A 26,469-nucleotide genomic window follows, 5' to 3' on the forward strand; every position below is an offset into this window, starting at 1 on the left:
AGTTTAACTAATCAAGGAGAGTGGTGATCGCCATTTCTTTGCCACAGAGCAGCTTTTCAGTATGAATGAATAATTGACCTTATAATCTCCAAGATAGTAAAATAATATTTTTACCAAAATATAAACTAGATATTTTACATGGGGCTGCAGGCAACCACGCAGGATGAAATGCTTTGGTGCATGATGCCTCGATGACCATTTACAAAGTGCTTACGTTGATGCCTTAATCATGGAGCGTAACTAATCTGTTGGCCATGCAATTACCTTCCAGTGTCTGTTGAATGCTAATTACACCCCTTACTGTAAGCCCTGTTGAAAAAAGCCCACGGCAATGTTTATTGTCATATCTCACGTGTGCATTTCCAACACCCAGCTCGGTATCATCCCCATCTCTATTGATCTTGTCATGTTTTAATTCTTATATGGCTTGCTCAACAAAGAGCACGAGATGGTCAAGAATTGTGACCAGGGAAAAGTTGGAAAGATCAAACCTGATGCTTTTGGTTCCCTCTACAATCTAAACATAGCACAAAAAGTAAGGAAATTTGTGTTTGGTAGATTATTTCTTTGTTGTAACAATGCTGCTTGGCAATAAATCTTATACCGTTGGAAAGCCTGTTTATTTCCCTTTTAAATGGTGCCACATTTGTAAGGAACATGCATTTGTGGGATGAGCAGCAGAGCTGAGTATGTGGGTTGCGCCCATGAAAAATCTGCCAAATATTTGCCAATGCCAAACAGCTTATTCTGCCATTGACTCTTGTTCGGTGTTGTTTGGTGGATTGGATGATTGAAGTCTGAAGAAACAAGACATATTGGCAATTTAACAATTTATTCATTTAATAAACAGGAGCCTCAGTAGCGTGTGGAAGAACCATACACAGCCACAACAGCCTGGCACCTCCTCCTCATGCTGGTCACCAGCCTGGTCACACACTGTTGTGGGATGGCATCCCATTCTTCAACCAGCATTTGTCGCAAGTCAGCCAACGTGGTTGTGTTGGTCACTCTGGCACGAACAGCACGCCCAAGCTGATCCCACAAGTGTTCAATGGGGTTGAGGTCAGGACTGCTGGCAGGCCATTCCATCCTCTCCACTCCCAAATTCTGGAGGTAGTTCCTGAGAAACCCTGCTCTGTGGGGGCGAGCATTGTCATCTTGGAGGATAGAGTTCGGTCCCAGACTGTGGAGATATGGGATTGCCACTGGTTGCAGAATCTCATCTCGATATCTCTCTGCATTGAGATTGCCTCCAATGATGACAAGCCTCGTTTTTCCAGTGAGGGAGATGCCGCCCCACACCATCACACTGCCTCCACCAAAAGATGTTACTCTATCGGTGCAGCAATCAGCATAGCGTTCTCCGCGTCTTCTCCACACTTTGACCCTATGATCCAACTGCCGGCAGAATCTGGACTCATCGCTTAACATAACGTTCCTCCACATGTTCAGGTTCCAGTGCACGTGTTGCCGACACCAGCGCAAACGGGCCTGACGGTGAAGGGCAGTCATGGCAGGCCTCCTGGCAGCCCTATGAGACCGGAGATCGGCTGCGTGCAGTCAGTTCCGAATTGTCTGGGCAGAGAGCCGTCGGCCATATCGTCCTGCAAACCTTGACTGCAAATCTGTAGAAGACAGCCTACGGTTCCTAAGTGCTGACAGGGTGAGGAAATGGTCTTCTCCGGGTGTCGTCTTCTTGGGACGCCCACTTCGCGGCCTGTCTCTGACACCCCCCGTTATATGGAACTTGGCCTTCACTTTGGAGATGGTACTCACTCCAAATAATGCCGCAACTTGGTTTTGCGGAACACCAGCTTGAAGTTGCCCTATCGCACGGGCCCTATCCAGATCAGTCAAACGTGGCATGCAGTCAATCAGGCACCTGATTGTCAGCACCTGGGGGTACCAGAAGCTCAAAACAAGAGTCAATAGCAACAGCAGAATAAGCTGTTTGGCATTGGCAGAGAAGATTTGGCAAATTTTTCATGGGCGCAACCCATATACTCAGCTCTGCTGCTCATCCCACAAATGCATGTTCCTTACAAATGTGGCACCATTTAAAAGGGAAATAAACAGGCTTTCCAACAGTATAATATTTATTGCCAAGAAGCATTGTTACAACAAAGAAATAATCTACCAAACACAAATTTCCTTACTTTTTGTGCTATGTTTTTAGTTGTTCCGAGCTGTCAACTCTCAATGCATTCTCAGGTGTGGTTAATCAGACGTTGCAACTTTGGTGCTATTTGATCCAGGAGTGAGCTTTGAATTACAGTTTTGCCATCATTAAAACATCATTTATTTACCTCCATAGAATCCAATTTTATCCTCTCAGTTTATCTGCTGCTGAAGCGAATATTTAAGCTTTTATTATTGTCTGGATTGGCTACTCCAATCCAATTCTGACTTTCAAATTAAGTTATATGATCTTTTAAGTTTTGTAGTGAAATTCTTAAAAGTAATCTTTTATGATGAGTGCTAACAATTGTACAGATTCTTCCTTTGCTGCAAACCTGTCGAACCATAGAGCATGGCCCTTTGGCCTGCTGTGCCCTTGCTGGTCATTACATACCAAACTAGACTAATCACACACTGCCTGTAACCTTCCATGCCACAATGTCTCAGGTGTTCGACTAAATCGTAAAATGTAAAAATTCCTACCTCTGCCAGCGTGTTTGAGACTCAACATTTGGGTGAAAGAGTATGTTTTCAAATCCCTCCAAATCTTCAACCCTTACCATCAACCTATTTTCTCTCGACGTAAACTCTCCCAGGGGGAAAATCTCATGCTATCCATCCTGTCTATATCTCTCAATTGTGTACACCTCCATCAGCAGCTGCCATCATATTAAAAAGATATTTGGACAGGTACATAGATGGGAAATATTGAGGGGAAATAGGCCAAATATGGGCAGGTGGGATTAGTGTCAATGGGACATCTTGGTTGGAATAAGCAAGTTGGACTGAAGGGCCTGTTTCCATACTTTGTTCTGACTCTGACACCTCCCCTCTCAACCTTCACTGCTCTATGGAAACCAACCCAACCGATCCAATCTTTCCTCATAGCTGTTGCAGCCCATCCCGCAATATCCTGATGAATTTCCTTTTCATCCCTCCAGTGCCCTTTCTATAATTGAGATCTTTTGTTTTATTGAGAATGAATGAGATAATTTGGCAAGAGCTTTGAGAACACATTGCCCTCAGTTATTTAATGTTTGGAATTTTAGTTATAATCCTAAATGTATGACATGTTTATGCATATGCACTATGTGACGGAATGTCTTGCTGCAAATGGTGATGGCTGAGGCTTGTGAAAGACGCCTTTTATATTTACACACAAAGTTATTTGAATTAAATTCCAAAGTGACATTTTCAGACATCAAAGGTTATTGAAAATGGGTGTTAATCTTGTCTTTGTGGAGGATTTCAAGTGTTGTTTTGGGGGGGGGGGGGGGGGATGAGTTGAAAGTGTTGTGATTCATAATAAACATAAAACAGATTTATATAATTGATACTAGAAGATATACTAACTGCATCTGCAGTTCTTTCCTACAGATTTATTTTTATGGTTGCTATCACATAGAAAATAGGTGCAGGAGTAGGCCATTCGGTCCTTTGAACCAGCACCACCATTCAATATGATCATGGCGGATCATCCAAAATCAGTACCCAATTCCTGCTTTTTTCCCATATCCTTTGATTCTGTATTTCCTCATCTCAGTCCTAAATAGCTTATCTCTTATTCTTAAATTGTGACCCCTGGTTCTGGACTCACCCAACACGGGAACATTTTTCCTGTATCTAGCCTGTCTAATCCCTTAAGAATTTTATATGTTCTATAGATCCCTTCTCATCCTTCTAAATTCCAGTGAATACAAGCCCAGTTGACCCATTCGTTGATCATATGTCAGTCCCGCCATCCCAGGAATTAACCTGATTAACTTGGTGAACCTACGCTGTACTCCCTCAATAGCAAGAATATTCTTCCTCAAATTAGGAGACCAAAACTGCACGCAATACTCCAGATGTGGTCTCACCAGGGTCCTGTACAACTGCAGTTGGACCTCCTTGCGCCTTAACTCAAATCCTCTCGCAATGAAGGCCAACATGCTTTCTTCACTGACTGCTGCATCTGCATGCTTACTTTCAGTGACTGATGTGCAAGCACACCCAGGTCTCGTTTATCACATTATACTGCATCTGCCCACTCACCCAACTTTATCCAAGTTACCCTGCAGCCTCATAGCATCCTCCTCGCAGCTCACTCTTTCACCCAGTTTTGTGACATCCGCAAACTTGGAGATGTTACATTTAATTCCCTCGTCCCAGCACTGAGCCTTGCAGCACCCCACGTCACTTAGAAATCCAAGGATTTTGTTATGGACCAGACTTGAATATTGCAAAGCTTTCCACGGAGTGCTAGGCAATTGTCATAAGAAATGGGGCCAAAAGGGAGATGAATTGCAAAGCAACTATGCAGTTAATTTAGAATAGACTAGAAATAATATACTGACTGCAAACTGATTTACATTCTCAAGATAGAAAACCATATGTTTCAATTCCTTCAGACACCCAGAGAGATCCACCCCCCCCCCCCCCCCCCCCCCCCCTGTGGTACTGTGGACTTTTATAGTTGAAACGAGAATTTTCTAACTAAAATTGCAGCATAAAGGATATGGAAAAATGTGTGTGATCATAAGTGCTGACAGTGGGAAGTTTGCACTACTTTTAACAGTAAATGTGTTTTTAAATAGCTCTTTGGGGATATTCATATAAACAGGTTGATGTTTCAGTATAGATTTGGATGACATGAGAAGTTTGTGAAGGAATATTTATTTGATCTTGGAACTGACCAAAACTATCGTGCTCTGTTAATTTGTGAGTGACTCGAGTCTTTGTATCTTATTTAGAATTTTATTCAACTTTAAGAGTTTGTGTGGAGAACTTTGCAGAAGTTTATAATAAAAGCAGAAGATGCTGGAAATATTCAGCAGATTAGACTGCATATGCGGGAAGAGAAATGCCTGTTAATTTCAGCACCTTTTTCACATCCATTGAACTATTTCTTTCACAAAGCACAGTCGCGGGTTGAATGTTACTGTAAGCCAATGCATTGGTCCTTTAGAAATCTATGCTCACGTGTTGAAATAAAACAAAGCAATAATTTTCCTTGTAATATCCTGCCTGTAACTAGTATAAATTGCTTTGTTCACGTTTTTTAATCCCAGTGGGGAAATTCCACATAATGTATTGTATGGTAATTTAACTACCTCAAGGTTGATGGACATGCATAATGGAAGTATTGCATGAGTACATGGGAACATGATGAAAATTTAAGAGGTGCACCATTCAATAAAGCAAAGGGGAATTTCACCCTATATTTGTTTGGTGCCATTTGTATTAGTACTGAATCATCACCCAAGGATTTTAGATTTTACTCAGATTTAACTTTTGTTTTAGTCAGTCCAAGGTAAATAGAGCATTGTCAAATGCAAAATATTGATTAGAAACATTGAAAATAGGTGCAGGAGGAGGCCATTCGGCCATGATCACAATGAATGGCGGTGCTGGCCTTTGAGCCAGCACCGCCATTCATTGTGATCATGGCTGATCAATGATTGTAAAAGAAATGAGGACACTTTCCACTAAGATTAGTGGAACACCTCCCTTAATGTTATTTTATGAATTAGAGCTTTCTATCAAACAAAATAGAGTGCTGGAGTAGCTCAGCGGGTCAAGCAGAATCTCAGGAGAACATAGATAGGTGTCTTTTTGAGTCAGGACCCTTCTTTGATTTGTGGGGTGGGGGGGGTGGAGATGAAAGCAGGAAGAGATGAAGGGAAGGTGCAGCTGGGAGTTGATTGGCTGACACAGATGAGATGTTTTTGATAGGCATGTAGTTGGACAAAGGCCAGAGATAAAAAAGACAGAAGTTGTGGGAGAAAAGGATTGAAAAGTTACCATTTGTGAAGATCGAGGAAGGAATTGTCGGTGTGTGTGGGGGGGGGGTTAAATGGGGGAAGGGGGGAAGGATTGTGTAGTAGTAACCTAAAATTGGAGAATTCAATCATACCGTTAGGTTGTAAGTTAACCAAGTGGAATACAAGGACAGAGAGATCAGTATTGGAATGGGAAGAGGACTTGTAATGGATAGCATCCATGAAATTCTGCTGGCCTTGGCGGACAGAGTGTATGCGATTGGTGAAACAGTTGCTCAATCTACTCTTCAGTAACACCAGATGCAGTGGATAAGGTGCACGTGAAAATCTGTTTCACCTGGAATGACTGCTAAGGTCCCTGGATGGAGGTGAGGGAAAGGTATAGGGACAATTGTAACATTTCCTGCAATTATAGGGGAAAGTACTTGGGGCGGGGCTGTTTTAGGTGGGTTGGGATGTGGGAACCAAGGAGTTGCGGAGAGAGCAGCCTCTGGAAGGTGAAAAGGGTGAGGATGGGTAGATGTGACTTGCGGAGGGATCACGTTGGAGGTGACAAATGTCAGAGGATGATGTGTTGGTTGCAGAGGCTGGTGTGGTGAAAGGTGAAGACTCTATCCTTCTGTTTTGGGGGTGGGAGAGGCACAAGAGCAGAACTACGGGACATGGGTCAAATGACTCGACTAGTTAGAGTGATAAGTCCTTACCTGGACTTTCAAGTCCAATATGGAAATACCATTGAAAATTGAGGTCAACTAATCAAAGTGCCCATTCTGTGTAGTGTCCTAATTAGCAAGAGAAACTAAGATTTTAGGTGAAGCCTACATTTGTTGAATGTTTTTAATTCTCTCATTTTATGCAAAATGTTCAGTGTGGTGGAAATGATTCGGTATAAGCAGTGAGTCAAAATCCATCGCAAAGCAGCGCTCTGAAACTGAAGTGAATGCTTGTGTTTGTAAGCCATCTGTTAAATAACCATTTTTGGAATATCAATGTTCCATATTTATAAATATTGAATCTGCAAGATCTTTCCATCTGGCCAGCTTTTGATTTATTACTGTCACTTCCATTAATGCAGTGTATGAAACGAGCTCTCTTCACTCTTCCCTTCCTGGAAGATGTGCTGCCTTTGTGTGTTGTGTGTGCTGAGGAAAAATTAGAGGAAAGAGTGAGAATGACGACTTAAGGCTTTGCTGAAGTCTGCGATTGGCAAGTTCTTAGCGATTTAATGAAGTCGCCTCCTTGGTTTGAGGTTATTATTCATGCTTTTGTATTCTGCCAACCCATCCTTTAAGCCAAATGCATCTCTGTGAGATGCACTTAACAAATTTGTAGCTAATCAGCAAGCACAAAGTCTATGGCATGCATAAGTAAAAATGACACCACTGTCTGGAGGTATCTTCTGATGTGGTTCCTTTCAAAAACTGAACAGCTTTACAGAGTGACCAAAAGAATTGAACCCTCCGAGCACACAACTTGGACAACATTTGCACAATATTACTGCAGTTGGCAGTGAACTTATTTCCAGTCCTTTCATTACTTATTTTAATTGGCAAGTATTTTAAAAATAATTCACCGAACACTTTTTTAAAATAGTTGCCAGTTGAAAGTTGTGAAATGGGGTTGGGGAATATTGCTCTTTGGTCTTCATATAAGAACATAAAACAGTACAGCAGTGGAAGAGCCCCTTCGGCCAACAATGTTTGTGCCGAATATCATGCCAAAACCAACATTTATCTGGCTGCACATAATCCATATCCCTCCATTACCTGCAGAAATCTATTTGCCTATCCAGAAGTCTCTTCAATTCCATGATTTGTAATACAGATGATGAAAGTAGTCACGCTTTGGAGCCTAACTTATTCTGTGCTCTGGGCAATGTCTGTCATGCAGAAATTTGTATGAAACTTTATTCCTGACTTCTATGGAAAAGCACGCAGTTTCAGTGTATTTGTCTCACAGTCATGTCATTGCTTGTTTCATTGGAAGCCGAGGAATATAAGGGTGTCATTTTAACAGCTAACAAAGTAAGTCTTTGTTTCCCCCCCAACCATGAACAGATTATTCTCCATTTTATGTTTGTATCTCTTGGTGGTGTCTATTTGGCGGATTAATGGTACAATGGTACTTTATTTGTCACATGTGCTGAGGTACAGTGAAATTCATTTTTGTGTACAATTCAGTACAAGTACCACTATACATAAGCATCTAGATACATCTTAGATAAGCATAATAGATATAGTACAGGTGTATAGTAGTAGAAGCACACTGAGACAGTATACAGAGTCGCCAGATTTGGCACCATTTTCAAATCCCAGTTGTTGTAGGTGCAGAATTCTTAACCTGACCATGAAAGCTCATTGGCCTGGCGGCGTTGCAATGGTCAAATTTGAGCCGTCAGATTGGCTTCTGTAGCTGACTTCCAAGGCAGACTTTGCACGCCGGTATCTTTCCTTCACCCCCCCCCCCCACCCCACTCGTAGCTGTGCCCTCTGGCCCGGCAAAATGGATAATTCAGCAAGGCTCTGGAACCAAGGGTGCTGGAAAATCGGTGGTGGACCTGTAATAAGTCAATCAACGGTGAAAGACTAAATCTGTTAGGCATTAATCCATTTAGCTGTATATAAATAATCCCATGCCACAATCTGAACAAATGTCTTCTCCAAGCAGTTCTATTCAGCACTGTGTTTGTTGGTTCTTTCACATATTGGCCCGACAGATATTCCCAGGACGATGTTTGGGACAACAGTTCAGAAATGAGTGACCATTTTGCATTTAACATGCTCTATAGGTGTGGCAGGAACTATACAAGTGCAAGCTATGATTATGCTATTTCTTCTACCATTCCCTCACCTTCACTGCTGATTGATAATATCTCAACTGTAATCCTGAAATATATTTGTAAAAGATTTAGATTGTCAGCCTAAATCTTGATCCAGAATCTGGAAAGGTGGAGAGCAATGACTTGTCTCCCAAGCTTTTTTTCCTTCCTACTCCCTGTGATGTTCAAAACAAATAGAAACTATTTGCGATTCAGTCATTTCCTTGGCAGTGTACTGAAGCAACACACAGTATTTTGTCTCCAGACCTTTTTTAGGCTTCTCTGTAGCACAAGTAACCTTCTGTTGTGTGTTAACTGAGCAGACTTTGAAAAAAACAAAAACATCTCACAATAGTTTCTCATTTAATTAGTGTTTGCTGAAATTTGAGTAAATTGCCGGGGACCATTTCAAGTTTTTTGAAATCCAAAATTGTCATCAGTTCTGCCAATTAGCAATGCTTTTGAACTTTTTAAAGAGAATGAAAACATTTAAAGCACTGTAAAATGATGCCACACAACTGATTAATTATTCAAGAAGCATGTGAACATAGCAATAGGAGTAAGTAAGAAGCACTGTTTTCAGGCTCCTATAACTCCTTCACGATGGCATGATTGAAATAAGAGTTTGGCTGGGATGGCGTTCGTCTGACCCAAAATGAATAAAAATAACTTACCGAATTTTGTAGTTTCATGATAACTATTTCGAAGGCTAGCTTTTTAATTTGAGATTCATTTGATGTAAAATTCCAAGATGTTACAGTGGAATGTGAACTAGTACCTCTGCAAAGGATTATCATCAGATTTGATTTTTTTGGATTAATCGGATCTCAGTAATGTAACCATTATACTATCATATCCTATGTTTGATATCTGTTGATCTAGTAATAATGCAAATATCAAATAACCAGACATATTCTTAATTAATGTAGCAATCAAACATGTGGAAAATTCCTTATTTCCATGACCCATGGATGAATTAAGTTCTTGATTTTGCTGCAAATTGGCCCACTTTTTTTTACATTTGTCTATTTGTATTGAAATTCACCCATCAGGGAAGATGTGATTTCTGTATCTGCTTTATCAAATTTTATCATTGTAAATGTCAAATTAGATTATCCTTCAATTTCCTAGATTGAGGTCAATACATCATTTAATTCCCTATGCTCAAGTTATTTTGTTGTTATATCCCATTGAATCGAGAGATATGGAGAAAGCAGGAATAGGGTACTGATTTAGGATGATCAGCCATGATCATATTGAATGACGGTGCTGGCTGAAAGGGCCTAATGGCCTACTCCACCTATTTTCTATTTTTTCACCATGGTCAAGATATTCTTCACGAGTTATAGCGCACTATCTCGTAGGTATTGGCATTAGCTTTATGTAGCCACCCAAACAATTCTCATTAATAATGGATTAAAGAAGAGACACATTTATAAATAACGTGGTGTAACAGAATATTTTAGTGTTGGATGCTTGCAATAATTCCACTGTTAAAGCAGCTTTTAAAGCACTATTTCTCGTCAATCATGGAAATGGACGATCATTTCTGGTGGCATTTGGGCAGGTGGCCAAAAACGTGGTCATTTTGTTTTAAGTTGTAATTGCTGCAGAAAATGCTGGAAATGCATTGTAGGCAAGTTGTGTAATGAAACAGAATGAACGCTTTTCATCAGAACTGGAAACTGATACAAAAGATTTAAATCAAGAGTTGGAACTTTGAAAAGGTGAAGTGGAGGGAAGATTTGTGAGGATGGAATGCAGAAATAGATAGTACAAGCAAGTGATAAAGGACAAATGGCCATTACAGAATTATTACCAATGCCGGTGTTTAATTAAACTGGTGGTTAAGATCTGACGCTGTTGATCTTGAAATTGAGATCAGGAACTGTAAAATGAGATGGACACAGTGCTGGAGTAACTCAGCAGGTCAGGCAGCATCACTGGAGAAAAAGGATGGGCGATGTTTCTGACACAAAACATCACTCATCATTTTTCTCCAGAGTTGCTGCCTAGCTCGCTGAGTTACTCCAGCACTTTGACTATCTTTGGTGCAAACCTGCATCTGCAGTTCCTTCCTACACACTAAAATGAGATTATGATCTATAAAATTCGAGACAAGAGCATTTAGTTGTCATGTGCACTGGGAACAGAACAATAAAATTCTTACTTGCTTCAACTTTACAGCCACATTAAGACAACACAGCAAATAAATATACAAGCAATAATACAAATTATCAGTTGTACTAGGTAATCTGCCTATAATCGTACAAGCTGAAGTACATAGTACAAGCTATAAAAAGTTCACAGTAGTTCATTACTAAGTAGGTTTGTGAGGTTGTTAGGGTTGTGCAATGTGCCTGAGTGATGGCTAATGTCACAACCTTGCAGATCGCCATCATACTTTATTTTATTCAGATACAGCGCGGAAACAGGCCTATTCGGCCCACCAAGTCCGCGCCGCCCAGCGATCCCCGCACATTAACACTATCCTACACACACTAGGGACAATTTTTACATTTACCCAGTCAATTAACCTACATACCTGTACGTCTTTGGACTTTCTCCTACTAAGTTATAGGTGTCATTAAAAGCCAATTCAGAATGGCAGCTTGGTGCATCCAAATCTTGACTTGAGCATGTGACCTATTTCTAACTTGTATTTATCATCATCATATCATATATATACAGCCGGAAACAGGCCTTTTCGGCCCACCAAGTCCGTGCCGCCCAGAGATCCCCGTACATTAACACTATCCTACACCCACTAGGGACAATTTTTACATTTACCCAGCCAATTAACCTACATACTTGTACGTCTTTGGAGTGTGGGAGGAAACCGAAGATCTCGGAGAAAACCCACGCAGGTCACGGGGAGAACGTACAAACTCCTTACAGTGCAGCACCCGTAGTCAGGATCGAACCTGAGTCTCCGGCGCTGCATTCGCTGTAAAGCAGCAACTCTACCGCTGTGCTACCGTGCCGCTTTGATCTGATGCTTGCCAGACTTTGGAACATTTTTAGTTTGTAATGTATTTGGATCTTCCTCTGGACTGCTCTCTCACTGATTGACAGGCTTCTGACAGGTGCAAGGCAAACTTGGGAGTTTGGCAAAAATACTAATTGGTTTACATTGTTTGCGAAAGCCCTAAGCCCATCCTCTGCCAATTACCATATCAGCCTGCTTGTCAATGCACTGTTTCCTTTCTTGTTTATAACATTTTGAGATTTAGCATGGTTTCAGAATTTATACTCCTGTCAAGACCTTCTTGAAGGTGTTTCACAGTATCCCAGGTCTGGTTTAACAAGGTTTTTAAAACGCTTCATCCCTGTGTTATTGTAAACCTCTAAATCATTGGTGCACAGTTTCCAGGGACTCTAACTTCTGAACAGATTGCTACCAGACAACAAGCCGATAATCATTTAAAATGCATGGAAATATGATGCGGTTTTGTGTAATTTACTTGAAATTATTTTTACCTCTTAAAGTATGTAACAACCTGGGCTTACACCTGAACAAATGGTTGAAAGTGATTTTTAAAAAATTATTAATTTCCTCCAATCCCATCTCATTGAAGGCTCTGGGGTGAGTTTGATTGAAGTCTCACGAATTGGATGTTGTGCACCAATGCTCTCGAGACAGTCCACTTGCACAAAATAATTGCAGTAGTAATTTGAATTGCAATTTTTTTCTACTCTTGCTAACAATCCTTTGGTTTGATTTCAGTGAATGATGGAAACTCATGACAGTTCAGGTAAGTTGTACCAAGTAATACTGAAACAATGATAGCACTGTCTTAACAATTTGAGTTCATTTGGTTTCAAAATTCAGCAAAGTACTTTGAAGCTTCATAATGAATCCAGTTTTTAGTTGACAAGTTCAGGGTGTTTTCTTTTTATTGATTTTCAACTTGGTTCTGCAGAAGAAAAAAATAGAATGGCCTGGAGTCTAAAGATAACATTAATGCAATGCTCCAACTGTAGTTTATTTGAATCAGGAATTCATGCATGTTTGGGGGAAAATGTGCTTTCCTTAAGAAAAACTGGTCCAGAATTCCAGTTTTTATTTAATGGTTCCATTTTCCTTGACTCAAAATTGAAGATTGTTTTGAGGCCCTGGATGTACTTTGGTGAGAATGTTTTTTGACATAGGCAGGTTGAGGAAAACTGACCATATCATGCAATAAGCCAGTAAAGGAAACAGAGACTCTAGGAACTGCAGATGCTGGAATCTTGTGTAGAACACAAAGTGCTGCAGTAACTCAACAGGTCATCCAGCACCTCTGGAGGATATGGATAAGTGAGATTTTGGGTCAGGACCCTTCAGACTGATTGTAATTGTGTGTGTGTGTGTGTGTGTGTGTGTGTGGGGGGGGGGGGGGGGGGGGGGGGTGGGTGGAGGTGGAGAGAAAGAGACAGCTCAGAAAAAAGGTGGGGGAAATCAAAGCTTGGCAAGTGATGGGTGGATGCAGCTGAGGGGCTTCTGATTGGCAGATGGGTGGACAAAGGCTAGAGAAGAAAATGGTGCCAAAAAGCAGACAAAAATATGTCAAAAGTTTAGGAGTGATATGTAAGACCAGAGGGAGGTTTGTAGGTAGAATAGGATGGGATGGGGGATGGGGGGTGCCTTAAGGAACAACCTGGTTTCTGAGTGAATTCAAGAAGCATTGGCAGTCATGTGGCAAAGATTTACAGTAAAACTCCATGTAAATGTCCCCCCCTTGGTGTGGTCTTCCATTTCATAATCTAATTCAAGATTGCACAAAGTCCACCATTTTGACACCCAGTACAATCTTCACGTTGGTGGGTATAATTTTGGGAGTGAGTGCTTTCCTGTGTACTCTCCAATACTCTGATCTCTGTGAGTAACAAGCATGTTACTTTCCTCTAACTCTACCGGATACTGATTTACCTCCATTGCTGTCAATGCCAATACCTTGAGCTAATGATTTATGGAGCTGCTTTTGCAATGAAAGACCTTTGCAGACAATACTGTCTGTCCTCCTGGATTGCACCTTTGTAAATGTTGCCTGAGATATTTCTGGACTCGCCCAGCTGCAGAACAAAATTCTGCCTGTTAATGTTATGCTTCAATAATTGGCCATGTCATTAATTTGTCGTGGCACCATTACGTGATAATGGCGCCAACTGAATTAATATTTGTGCAATCTGCAGTGATAGCATATACTAATATCTGCAGCTTCGGGTAGAATTTGTTCTTCATGTGATTGTTTTCCTGACCAGTGATATTAATGCTCAATTTCAAAGCATCTATGTGGAAAGAACGGTTTTAGGCCATTATCTGGCAGGATTTTTCTACAGTGCACACTGCTCACGTAGCATTCACAGTCTCCAGTCTAAAGAAATCACATTTGTCGTAGTTATGTCTTACTGATATAGACCCTGCTTTGTTTCTGGTGTCAACGTTTTGCTTCAGAGAATAAAATGTGCAGGATGAGTCATAGTCATTGTCTCGCCAGCAGTTATGCTGAGTGCACTGGTTGCGGCAAGAAATTTCAATGTTTCATTTCTCATCAATGACGTTATGTTCGTTTTAACACCACCTGCCTTTCGCCATCTGTCCATTTTATGCCATCAAGTCCCGACATATATAGTTATAATATGACGCATTCAACTGAAAGAAATCCTGACTTATTTCTGTGCCAAACTAGATAGTTGCTGGGCAACTGAAGCCAAACTGCCAGTGTACTGTGAATGGAGATGAAAGTTCCCTGTAACCTTGGTACACTGTATTGTGTACAGTTCTGGTCACCACATTATAGAAAGGATGTGATAGCTTTGGAGAGGGTGCAGAGGAGATTCACCAGGATGCTGCCAGGGATGAAGGGCCTCGGCTATGAGGAGAGACTGAGCAGACTGGGGTTGTTTTCCCTGGAGCAGAGAAGGCTGAGAGGGGACATGACCGAGGTGTACAAGATCATGAGGGGCATAGATAAAGTAGATGGCGGGGAACTTCTTCCACTGGTGGAAGGTTCAACAACAAGGGAACATAAATACAGGGTAAAGGGAGGGAGGTTTTGGGGGGATGTGAGAAAGAACTTTTTCACCCAGAGGGTGGTTGGAGTCTGGAACTCACTGCCTGGGGTGGTGGTGGAGGCGGGAACACTCACAACGTTTAAGAGGCATTTGGATGGGCACTTGAAATGCTACAACATTCAGGGCTACGGTCCAAATGCGGGAAAATGGGATTAAAATTAGACTGTGTTTGGTAACGGGCGGCGCGGACACGATGGGCCGAAGGGCCTCTTTCTGTGCTGTAGGACTCTTTCTGTGCTGTAGGACTCTATGACTCTATGACTGGTTTGGATTGGCACATCGTGAAGTAAATTTAATTACAGAACTTTATATAATTTACTCCCATGGATTTGAAGCTGAGTATTTATTAGCATGTATTAAACAATGTTTTGAGCAAATGAAATCTACTGCAGTGGTTACTGTGCTTAGACACATGAAAGATCGTGCATGTCCCATAGGGGGAGGGTTGGGTGTGCGTAGCACTCGTTGACAGAGTTGTGGAAAACATTGCCTGTCTCTGTCCATCCCTCTCCTCCACAGCTGCAGAAACCCTCATCCACGCCTTCATCACCTCCCGTCTGGACTACTGCAACAGCCTCCTCTATGGCACACCCTCAAAAATCATCAGTAAACTTCAATACATTCAAAACTCCGCTGCCCGTCTACTCACCCACACCCCGATCCGTGATCATATCACCCCCGTCCTTTATAAACTCCACTGGCTCCCCATCCCCCAGAGAATCCAGTACAAAATCCTCCTCATAACCTACAAAGCCCTCCATAACCTGGCCCCATCCTACCTGACCGACCTCCTCCACAGGCACACTCCCACCTGCACCCTCCCCTCTGCTGCTGCCAATCTCCTATCCCCCCACATCCGGACCAAACTCGGATCCTGGGGGGACAGGTCTTTCTCCATCGCTGCTCCCACCCTATGGAACTCACTACCCCAAAACGTTAGAGACTCCTCCACACTCACCACATTCAAAACATCGCTGAAGTCTCACCTGTTCAGTACTGCCTTCAACCACTAAAGGTCACCTCACCTTCTGTCTCCTTTCTCTGTTCGTTTATTTATTTACTTATTTATTTATTTATTCATTTCCCTATGTTCTCTAAATCTCTGTAAAGTGTCTTTGAGTATATGAAAAGCGCTATATAAATAAAATACATTATTATTATTATTATTATTTGCTTCCTGCCACTTTTACATTGGAAACTGAGTTCAGAGAGTACAGCTTTTGCAATGATTTCTCATGTCAAAACTGGTGGCAATTGCAATACATCAAAATTAAGAGGTTTCATTTTTAGGGCAAACCTTTAAAAATAAGAAATGTTAAAAACCCCAAATGTACATGTTCTGTGATTTGGGCCATGTTCGTTGATTTATATATGTAACCAATTCATAAGTTAACTTTTATGTAGTAGTGTGCTTTTTTTCATATGGCAATTCGCATATCACTGTACCTTAATTGATACACGTGATAATAAAAGACCATTGAAACCTTTGTTGACATTTTTTCTGCACCGATCGCAATACTGCATATTCCATGGCTACTCAGTATCTGTGTGGGGGAAAGAAAAATCCAATCTTCTGACCTAAATTACATGCAAATGCATAACCTTTATTCTGGGTCGTGCAGCCGATGGGAAGCCTTTATATATTGCTGTATTCTATATCTTTAACATTAAATACCTAATTCTGTTCACCTTGCATATATTATGTTAAGAAAAACAGCCTGAGTTTTTCAAGTCTTACATTTTTATGCCATGTGATTTCCTGGTGAACTTGTATTAATATTTTTGAGAATGTTAACTGTTCAACCAAATCCTCATCATAGTCCAAACTCTGTTTTCCAATAGGAAATGCTTCTTATCCATGTTTATGAATGCATGTCTTCTAAGCATCTATGTTCTGCATAGAAATAATACACACATATATATAAAACCATTCTCCACTTGTCTTGATATCTTCAATAATTTTGGCAATTCTTATACCTTGATTGCTGATTTGTGTGTTCAGTTGGAATAAAGGTAATTTGTCGCCTTTCCTTTAATGTGCAGTTTAAAATTTCACTTGCTGTCGCTTGTGTGCAATGCATTCAAATCTAGTTATTATCCTGCATGTTAAGTTTTTAATAGTCACTGCAGCTGAGGTAATTCCCAGGAAGCAGAAGCATGCTAAAATCAATGTTTATTGGTGGGGCCTATGTTCCCAGTGAACAAGAAAATAGGTTTGTTGCACAGTGGTGCAGCGGTAGAGTTGCTGCCTTGCAGCACCAAAGTCATGGGTTCAATCCTGACTACGGGTATTGTCTGTAGTGAGTTTGTACATTCTCCCTGTGACCATGTGGGTTTTCTCAGAGAACTTCAGTTTCCTCCCACACTCCAAAGATGTACAGGTTCGTAGGTTAATTGGCTCGCCAATAAATGTAAAACTGGCCCTAGTGTGTGTAGGATACCGTTAGTGTACAGAGGTTGCTGGTCGATGCGGACTCGGGCCGAAGAGCCTGTTTCTGCGCTGTATTTTGAAACTAAACTAAACAAATATCCAATTATTCCATAGTATTCTATATCAAAATGGTATTGTGTTCTAAAAAGCATTGGAATGAGCTAATGTCTGTATGGCCTTTGATAACTAAATGGAAAGATGTGTGGTCAAGCTCCTTGAGTGTGACTTCTGTGTACAAAATGAGCAGCCATTACATGTTTTATGTATTCAATGTGTCGAGACTCATTGTTTACAGTTTGTTATATTTCACTACATGTTGATATATTGACTTCTGGAGAAGTTCTGGGATCTGCCGGTTCAAGCATTGATCCAGGCTCCAAGTTCATCAGCACAATACTACTTGCATGGAAATAAGCACACTTCAGCCCATCAGCATCACCGTATTCCTTCACCTCTCCTTGTCTGTCTTTCCTTGGAGACTTACTGGTCCTAACCTCTACCTTCCCTTCACTCCTTCCAATTTCTGACCACCTACTCTGGTTACGCCATCCTACCTCTCCAGTTTCAACCCTCCTACAACTGATTTTAGTTACAGTATTTGGATTTGACATCCTTTTTGGAGGCCTTCACATTGCCGTGACTATAATTGTCAGTGAGAATCAGTCATCAAATCACTTTACACACGTGCAAGGGACAGTTATTCAATGCATGATTGGGTTGAATTTACTTAATATTCTCAAACATTGAGAAGTTCAACCAAGCAAGGGAAAACAAATGTACATGTGACATTTTATTGTTCGAATGTCTTACAACTTGGGTCCTGTTCGCTTAAGTGTTACATTTGTGCCATGTTGCTTGATTTCAGATTTGAAGAAAATTAAATGGTATTTCTGCCTTTCATTTGAGTGCCTCCAAGTAAAGGACATAATTCCAAATTAACACGTGTTTTGTTGTTTCAAATGTCCAAACAGAACATGCAGTTTGAACCTGCGTCTGGCAAAGCTGACGATTTGATATGTAACATTAATCTTTTGCTTGCCTCTGGCAGATATGACTCATTTTGTTGTCAATGAGGATGTATCCTCCATTTCAATCATCACCTCCTGATCAATTTTTCCATTGTCGACATTGTAGAAAACAAATGTGCAGATGTTGGGTTCAAAAGTTATCTATGTCGAAATGTGGAATAGAAATGTCTTTGTTGTACTGAAAGTATTAGATTTTGTATAAATCAAAAATGTTGTTCCGATGCTATTTCTGAAGCAATAGATGGTGGCTAAAAAGTAGTGATGAACTAGAGTAACTGGGTAACAATTTTAAATGCAGTTCAATTAAGGCTACAATGAATCGTCTAAGTAGCCCAGTAGATATGCTGGGGTGTTAATATCCTAATTAGACGATTCATTGTAAATCATTCTACTGAATAAAAGGTATTATGCCATTCATAATTAGATTGAAGGAAGATTTAATTTTAAATTTCATTCTTATGCTACTTCTGGTGGGTCAAATAATGACTGGTCAATGTATTTTTTATTTTTGCTCATTTCCTTTTACATATTGAATTCACGAGGTTGTCCATGTTGTATATTTTACATTATTCAAATGTCTTTATTTGCGAGAGTCTTGTTGGTGAACTATTTTTGACTTCATATGTTACAGCCCCGTGTAAAGATGGCAGGAGTAAATTATGCTTGATCCTTTATTCTCCTTATTTGACCAATATCCGTCAATTGTGCTGTTCTGTGACTGAGTAATAAAAAAAATAACTGAAGCAAACATTTTGTCGTCTCAACTCACTGATTCCATCTCTGAAGACTCTGATTCTCCTTCTAGCATTTTTTGCACATGTCTGCTAGCCGTCTTACAGGCTTAATTGGAATGGGTGCGATGCAAAAAGAAGGCTGAAATGTGTGTGCTTTCATTCGTAATAAGAAGCTGCAAAATGAGTTGGTACAAGGCCAATGCACAAAGTACAGATTCCATCCAAATTAAAAGTAGTAGTTTTTATTTTACATTTGTGAATTGTAGGTGGAGTACAAGGCAGATGAAACTAGAAACAGAAGGCGATACTGGACACGCTGTCTACTTGGAACGTTAATGCTGGAAGAAGTGGGCAGAATTTCAAATATTACTCAATTACTGAATTGTTGGCAACTGTGGCAGTTTGGACATTAATAAAATGATCACGCATTCTTCATCTGGAAGAGGAAAGACTGGGAATTGTAGCAGGGTCGTTTTTGATCTGGATGAACACATACAACAAAAATAGTGAAGTTAAAACAGGCACAAATCAGTTAAAATGGCATTAATGAAGCTTTCATGTTGATAAATGTGTTTTTTAAAATCACTATGCCATTGTAGATTCTTCTGGTTTTATGCCAATAGAAATTTCAATTTGTCCGAGACCAAATTATGTCTGGTGAGAAATAAAGCTAATATCAGAGCCCAATTTAGCCATGTTCATCAAATTTGGTCAAATTTGTTCCATATATTTTTCTGTTTAATGACTTGTGAAATATTTCAGTACATGGATATGCTGCAACTTGAACTTTGCCAATTTGGACAGAGTTTAAGTTTTTCTCTTTGGAAACTATTATAAATGGGGCAAGTTCCAACACATGTTCATTAGAAGATCCCAGGAACAATGTCAAAATGTGGCCTTGTTAAAGCTGTGCGACTAAGTGCAACTATTTCGTAATAACTTGGAGATTTGGTTGTACAAGTAAATTAAAGAAGCAATGATATGACTTCTAAATGACTGATCAAGTTAGCTTTTTGAGCTCCGAACAGAAATATTTTCCCTAACACCAGTGTCTTTTGAATCGGTCTCCATTTTTCTTATAATTTTATTTTCCCCATTAGATAGGGTGATCAACAACCAATGAGGCTTATGTTAAACTAAAATTTCCTTCATAGTCTGGTTATTTTCAGAGAGATGGCTGGTATAGGCAAGATACTACAATAATAGACAAGGTAGATCATTGAAGGAATTTACAGATGGCAAATAAGAAAAGGACAACTGATTCCATCAGCCAATATTCAAAAATAGTGGAATTGGCGTTGAAAGTTCTGTAGTAAAGATTTTCTATACAGCTTTTTCTTGGGGGGGGTGGAGAGAGGAGGATTGGTAGTTTGGTAATTACAGTTAAGGTGGTCAGCTAGTCATTTGTACATGGTCCACAAAACGGTCCTCATCGAATAATGTCTAGAATCCCTTTTGTGTTCACACCATAGCCGTACAGTCATGGTTGATGCATTACATGATTTTATTCATTTATGGGCTTGGATTCTTAACCAGTGCAATAATACTTTATCTCTTTTTGTTTTAAAGGAATTGGAAAAGTGAAGCGGAAACCAAGCATTCGAGACACAGCGTCCAATGCAGATACTGATGGTTATGCTGACAATGGCGAACGCCTCTATGACTTGAATGCTCCTGCTTATGTGAAATTCAACTACGCAGCAGAGAGAGATGATGAGCTTTCCTTGGTTAAAGGGACCAAAGTTACCGTCATGGAAAAATGCAGCGATGGATGGTGGAGAGGTGGCTACAATGGACAAAGTGGTTGGTTTCCTTCAAATTATGTTACGGAGGAACCAGAGGGCACTACTGTTGAACCTGTGGGCTCATTAACAGAGAGACTAGCGGTTGTAATCAATGCACACAATGCAAAAGTTCTGCACGTGGTGCAGGCTCTGTATCCATTCAGTTCTTCAAATGAGGAGGAGCTTAATTTCGAGAAGGGCGAGGTGATGGATGTAATTGAGAAACCAGAAAATGATCCAGAATGGTGGAAGTGCAGGAAAGCTGATGGTCAAGTAGGGCTGGTACCGAAGAACTATGTGAATATTGTCCCAACATCACCACCAGTCAACAGTATTGGTCCAACGCCACCTCAATGTGACTACATAGGAGCAGCAACTACTGGCAGGTTTGCTGGTAGCCCCTGGTATTATGGAAAGATTACAAGGCATCAAGGAGAAATGGCTCTGAATGAACGAGGCGTTGATGGAGATTTTATAATTCGAGACAGCGAGTCATCAGTAAGTAAAGGATTAGCTATTTTTGAATTCTGACCTTGGTCCAAATTGCAGTCCAATAATCCTAATTTAGTCTGTGGCATTAATATCCTTTATTTACCATGGATTGTGATCTGAAAAAGATTACAAAGAGTTGCTGCAATTGTATAAATCGTTTGGTACCCAGATTTCTGTATTGTTAGATAAATCTGGATTTATTGGAATTTTACCATAATATTCTAAAATACCTATATGAAAAATATACTTTGTAATTTAAGCACATTGCAATGTTTTTCCCATTCCCAACTTGGAATATACTGGTAATAGTATTGGGAGTCTCTGTTTCCTCTCCGTGAATTGAACCATGACAACAAAATGGTTGCTGGCCATGATATGGGCAATTTGAGTAGGGATATTTAGGTTCAAGAGAAATCTTGAATATAGATTTCAAGTAACCCTCTCTCTCCATCCCTCCCCCACCAAGTCGCACAGCTTTTCGTTCTCACTTAGCAAACGGCTAACAGTGGCCTGTTTCCTTTATCATTGTTACTTTTTTGCATATCTTTCATTCATTTGCTCTGTATCTCTCTAAATCATCACCTATATCTCTCGTTTCCCTTTCCCGTGACTTTCTGTTTGAAGAAGGGTCTCGACCCAAAACACCACCCATTCCTTCTCTCCAGAGACGCTGCCTGTCCCGCTGAGTTACTCCAGCATTTTGTCTATCTTCCGTGAAAATAAGAATTTGGACTGTGATATTATGGAATATTATTTCCTCTCTTGATCTGCATGTCAGCATCCCAGGGTACTTAAGGAGGTGGCTCTTGAAATTGTGGACGCACTGGTAATCATTTTCCAATGTTCTATAGATTCAGGATCAGTTCCTGTAGATTGGAGGGTAGCTAATGTTATCCCACTTTTTAAGAAAGGAGGGAGAGAGAAAACGGGAAATTATAGACCAGTTAGTCTGACATCAGTGGTGGGGAAGATGCTGGAGTCAATTATAAAAGACGAAATTGCGGAGCATTTGGATAGCAGTAACAGGATTGTTCTGCGTCAGCATGGATTTACGAAGGGGAAATCATGCTTGACTAATCTTCTGGGATTTTTTGAGGATGTAACTAGGAAAATTGACAGGGGAGAGCCGGTGGATGTGGTGTACCTCGACTTTCAGAAAGCCTTCGACAAGGTCCCACATAGGAGATTAGTGGGCAAAATTAGAGCACATGGTATTGGGGGTAAGGTACTGACATGGATAGAAAATAGTTTGGCAGACAGAAAGCAAAGAGTGGGGATAAATGGGTCCCTTTCAGAATGCCAGGCTAGTGGGGTATCGAAAGGCTCGGTGCTGGGACCGCAGCTATTTACAATATACATTAATGACTTGGATGAAGGGATTAAAAGTACCATTAGCAAATTTGCAGATGATACAAAGCTGGGTGGTAGTGTGAACTGTGAGGAAGATGCTATGAGGTTGCAGGGTGACTTGGACAGTTTGTGTGAGTGGGCGGATGCATGGCAGATGCAGTTTAATGTGGGTAAGTGTGAGGTTATCCACTTTGGTTGTAAGAATAGGAAGGCAGATTATTAGCTGAATGGTGTCAAGTTAGGAAAAGGGGATGTACAATGAGATCGGGGTGTCCTAATGCATCAGTCACTGAAAGGAAGCATGCAGGTACAGCAGGTACTGAAGAAAGCCAATGGAATGTTGGCCTTCATAACAAGAGGAGTTAAGTATAGGAGCAAAGAGGTCCTTCTGCAGTTGTACAGGGCCCTAGTGAGACTGCACCTGGAGTACTGTGTGCAGTTTTGGTCTCCAAATTTGAGGAAGGATATTCTTGCTATTGAGGGCGTGCAGCGTAGGTTTACTAGGTTAATTCCCGGAATGGCGGGACTGTCAAATGTTGAAAGACTGGAGCGACTAGGCTTGTATACACTGGAATTTAGAAGGGGAGAGGGGATCTTATTGAAACATATAAGATTATTAAGGGGTTGGACACGTTAGAGGCAGGAAACATGTTCCCAATGTTGGGGGAGTCCAGAACCAGGGGCCACAGTTTAAGAATAAGGGGTAGGCCATGTAGAACGGAGATGAGGAAAAACTTTTTCAGTCAGAGAGTTGTAAATCTGTGGAATTCTCTGCTTCAGAAGGCAGTGGAGGCCAATTCTCTGAATGCATTCAATAGAGAGCTAGATAGAGCTCTTAAGGATAACAGAGTCAGGGGGTATGAGGAGAAGGCAGGAACGGGGAATGATCAGCCATGATCGCATTGAATGGTGGTGCTGGCTCGAAGGGCCGAATGGCCTACTCCTGCACCTATTGCCTATTGTCTAATTTCATCATTCCATCTGGGACACATGACAACAAAACACCCTTGACTATTGATACTCTAATGTGATTGTGTTTGCAGTGTGCAGTACAAGATAGTAGCCAATTATCAAAATGAATATTTAAAAGCCTAATTAAGTTTGCTTTTCACTTCTTTCACAGCCCAATGACTTCTCTGTGTCCTTGAAGGCCCAAAATAAAAATAAGCACTTCAAGGTGCAGTTGAAGCAAGGCCTCTACTGCATTGGACAACGAAAGTTTGACAGCATGGAAGATTTAGTGGAACATTACAAAAAGGCGCCAATTTTCACAAGTGACCTTGGAGATAAATTGTTTTTGGTGAAGCCTTTATCTTAATGGAGAAAGGAAAGATACAATGAACCGGATTGTTCTTGCAGTTAATAAAAGAAACTAAACAACGGAGGCAAGGAAAGTCAACAATTGAGATTTGACGGCAATAATGACCTAAAACAGATCAGCTTTTATTTTTTTCAATTTTACCGATTGTCCCAATTGGATAGTACTGCTGTTTAATTTTCAATAGCTTTTCTTGTTTGTAATTTTTTTGTGCCTTGCTTTGGTAGAATTGCTTCTCGTGAATATACTGCCTACACTTGCCATTTATCAACAGTTGCTTCCAATTTCTCCAATGATCTTAAATCTTTTTGTATTCCACCTGCTAAATGGCAGTAAGCTGTTTAATTCACATTGCAGATCTTTGATTATTTCTGTGCTTTAGAACTTTGACTAGATTGTAATGTGTGAAATGTGAGGTTTTGTGCATTGTGCAGTTGGAAAACTCACTTGCCTTTTCTCAATTATTTACAAGTAATATCAATCAGCTGTGGTTTAATTGGGTTGGAATTATTTTAGGTGCAAGCTGCATCAAAATAAATGCTATAAAATGTGGACATACCAGATTTTGCCTTACAATATTTCAAGCCAAAGGCGGTGTAAAACTATAATGATTAGTTACAGTTAAATCACACTTTGGTAGGTCCTGCATTGGCATGTGGCTTCAAAGATACCTTTTAAATGTTTAAAATTTCTACGTATCTTCTAGGTTGTTTGCAACAGAGCTGCTTTGAATTGTTCTGCCATGGTTGATTACAGGCTTAATTTCAATGCTTTGTTTTATAATTTGGGATGCAGGTTTGGGATAGTAAAGATACACAATGTTTTGTCCTGTTAATTTTGTCATAGTTGTAAACAATAATTCCTTTTAAGAGATATTCCACTGTCACTGATTATATAATTTTTTTGTTTGTCACAAATGCGTGCATTTGCGTAACTATAGATCCCTGCACCTATAATTGTACATAGGCCATTATATGTTGTGCATCCTGGTCAGTGCAGGTAAACTGTTGTATTGCAAGGAGAGGTGAACACAGGCAATTACTCAGACATTAATAAGATAACACGTAACTTGTGTACTACACAGATCACTTTATAGCATCACTAGAAAAGCTGTGTCTGAGTTGTCAGAAATTTGAATGATTATTTATCTTTAATTTATATTTCAAGCTCATCCCATGGTTATCAGATTCATTCAAGGCAGTAATATGTATTTGTACTGTTTTAAGATGTCATTAATGCAGGAAGTTGTACCCAAGCATCGAGGAGAAAAATGTTGTAGTTTGTCCTGTGTAACGTAAAGACCAGAGGCCAGAATCTGGTTGGAAGTCGAGATAAAAAGAAATTATATAGCAGCATATGCTGACACGAATTTCTAATCTAATTCAGTGCTTCTCTGATAAAGATAATTCAAGGGAACCCCTAATGAGAGATGTTGGATCATATTTTTATATATTGAATTTTAGTCAACCCAAGGGGTTCTGAGCCCTGGTCTTTTGATGTTCATTATTGTTGTAATCCTATAGAATAAAAAAAGTTGTTGAGTATAAACTGGTGTTTGGGTATATAAACTCAAAACCAATCGCATATCGTTTCTAATCCACTGTTTTTGTATTGAAATTATCATATGCATATATCCCTCTTTAGTGTTGAAAATAACTGTAAAGAAACCATAAGATACTGTGAAGTCAAATTATTTTTTTGCTGTTTAGTGCAGCAAATATCCTACATGCTTTTAGCAACTTATTTCCAAGTATGATTTGTGTTCGGTTATTATAAAATCCAATAAAGTTTCTAAGTCATCTCCTAATATTGTTTCTGATGCTTTCCTGAATTTGTATCAAACTTGTTTGTTTTTAATGTTAATGCCATAAGAATGCATGAGTGAAAGCGGCCGATGGATTGACGACACTGAGACAAAGTATTGATAGATTTGGCATAGAAATATGGTTGATGGACTGACAGCTTCACATCCTTGGTTACATGGTTGTAATGAGAAAGAGGGATAAATAAAAATGAGGGATGGTAGCTATATTGGTTAAGGAAACATTCTTTAGTAAGAAGCAATTGTGTTAGAAAACATGTGGCTATCTCGGATGAACTATAAAACAAAGGCAATTGCATTGTTGGGAATGCATTACAGAATTCTGAACTGACCAATGGTGATATAAATGTTTTTCTCAATGATGGGCAATGGTGGTGGGAGATCTCAATTAACCTATATTAATTAGGACAGTCAGTGCATAATTGCTCATTTTGAATTGTGAAGAAAATTTTAACCAGTATCTAAGAAACCCAACAAGAGGTGGAGAATTTCTGAATTTAGTTTTGGAAAATTAAGCTGTGGGGATGGAAGGAGTGTCATTAGAGCAGCATTTTTCAAATTGTGATGATAAGTAGATTTAACATTGTTAATGAGAAAGTGCGAAGATAGAAAAGATGCTGAATTAGGTGACAGTCAGTGTTGCTATACTGAGAGGTGATTCAGTAAAGGAGGACTGAAAATAGTAATCTGAAGATA

General features: G+C 40.1%; 1 protein-coding gene across 2 annotated transcripts in view; it reads left to right on the top strand.

The window, feature by feature from the left end:
* The window catches only part of LOC144599639 (SH2/SH3 adapter protein Nck1-like), a 136,992-nt gene extending 111,251 nt beyond the window's left edge, over positions 1–25,741 (top strand). For both annotated transcript variants that reach the window (XM_078410779.1, XM_078410781.1), the window contains 2 exons: positions 20,577–21,289; positions 23,757–25,741. In XM_078410779.1, coding sequence (XP_078266905.1) covers positions 20,577–21,289; positions 23,757–23,951 — 908 coding nt within the window. In that variant the 3' untranslated portion in view covers positions 23,952–25,741. The remainder of the gene's footprint in view (positions 1–20,576; positions 21,290–23,756) is intronic.
* The last annotated feature ends 728 nt before the right edge of the window (positions 25,742–26,469 follow it).

Source organism: Rhinoraja longicauda, chromosome 13 (assembly GCF_053455715.1).
Source record: "Rhinoraja longicauda isolate Sanriku21f chromosome 13, sRhiLon1.1, whole genome shotgun sequence".
NCBI classification, from domain to species: domain Eukaryota; kingdom Metazoa; phylum Chordata; class Chondrichthyes; order Rajiformes; family Arhynchobatidae; genus Rhinoraja; species Rhinoraja longicauda.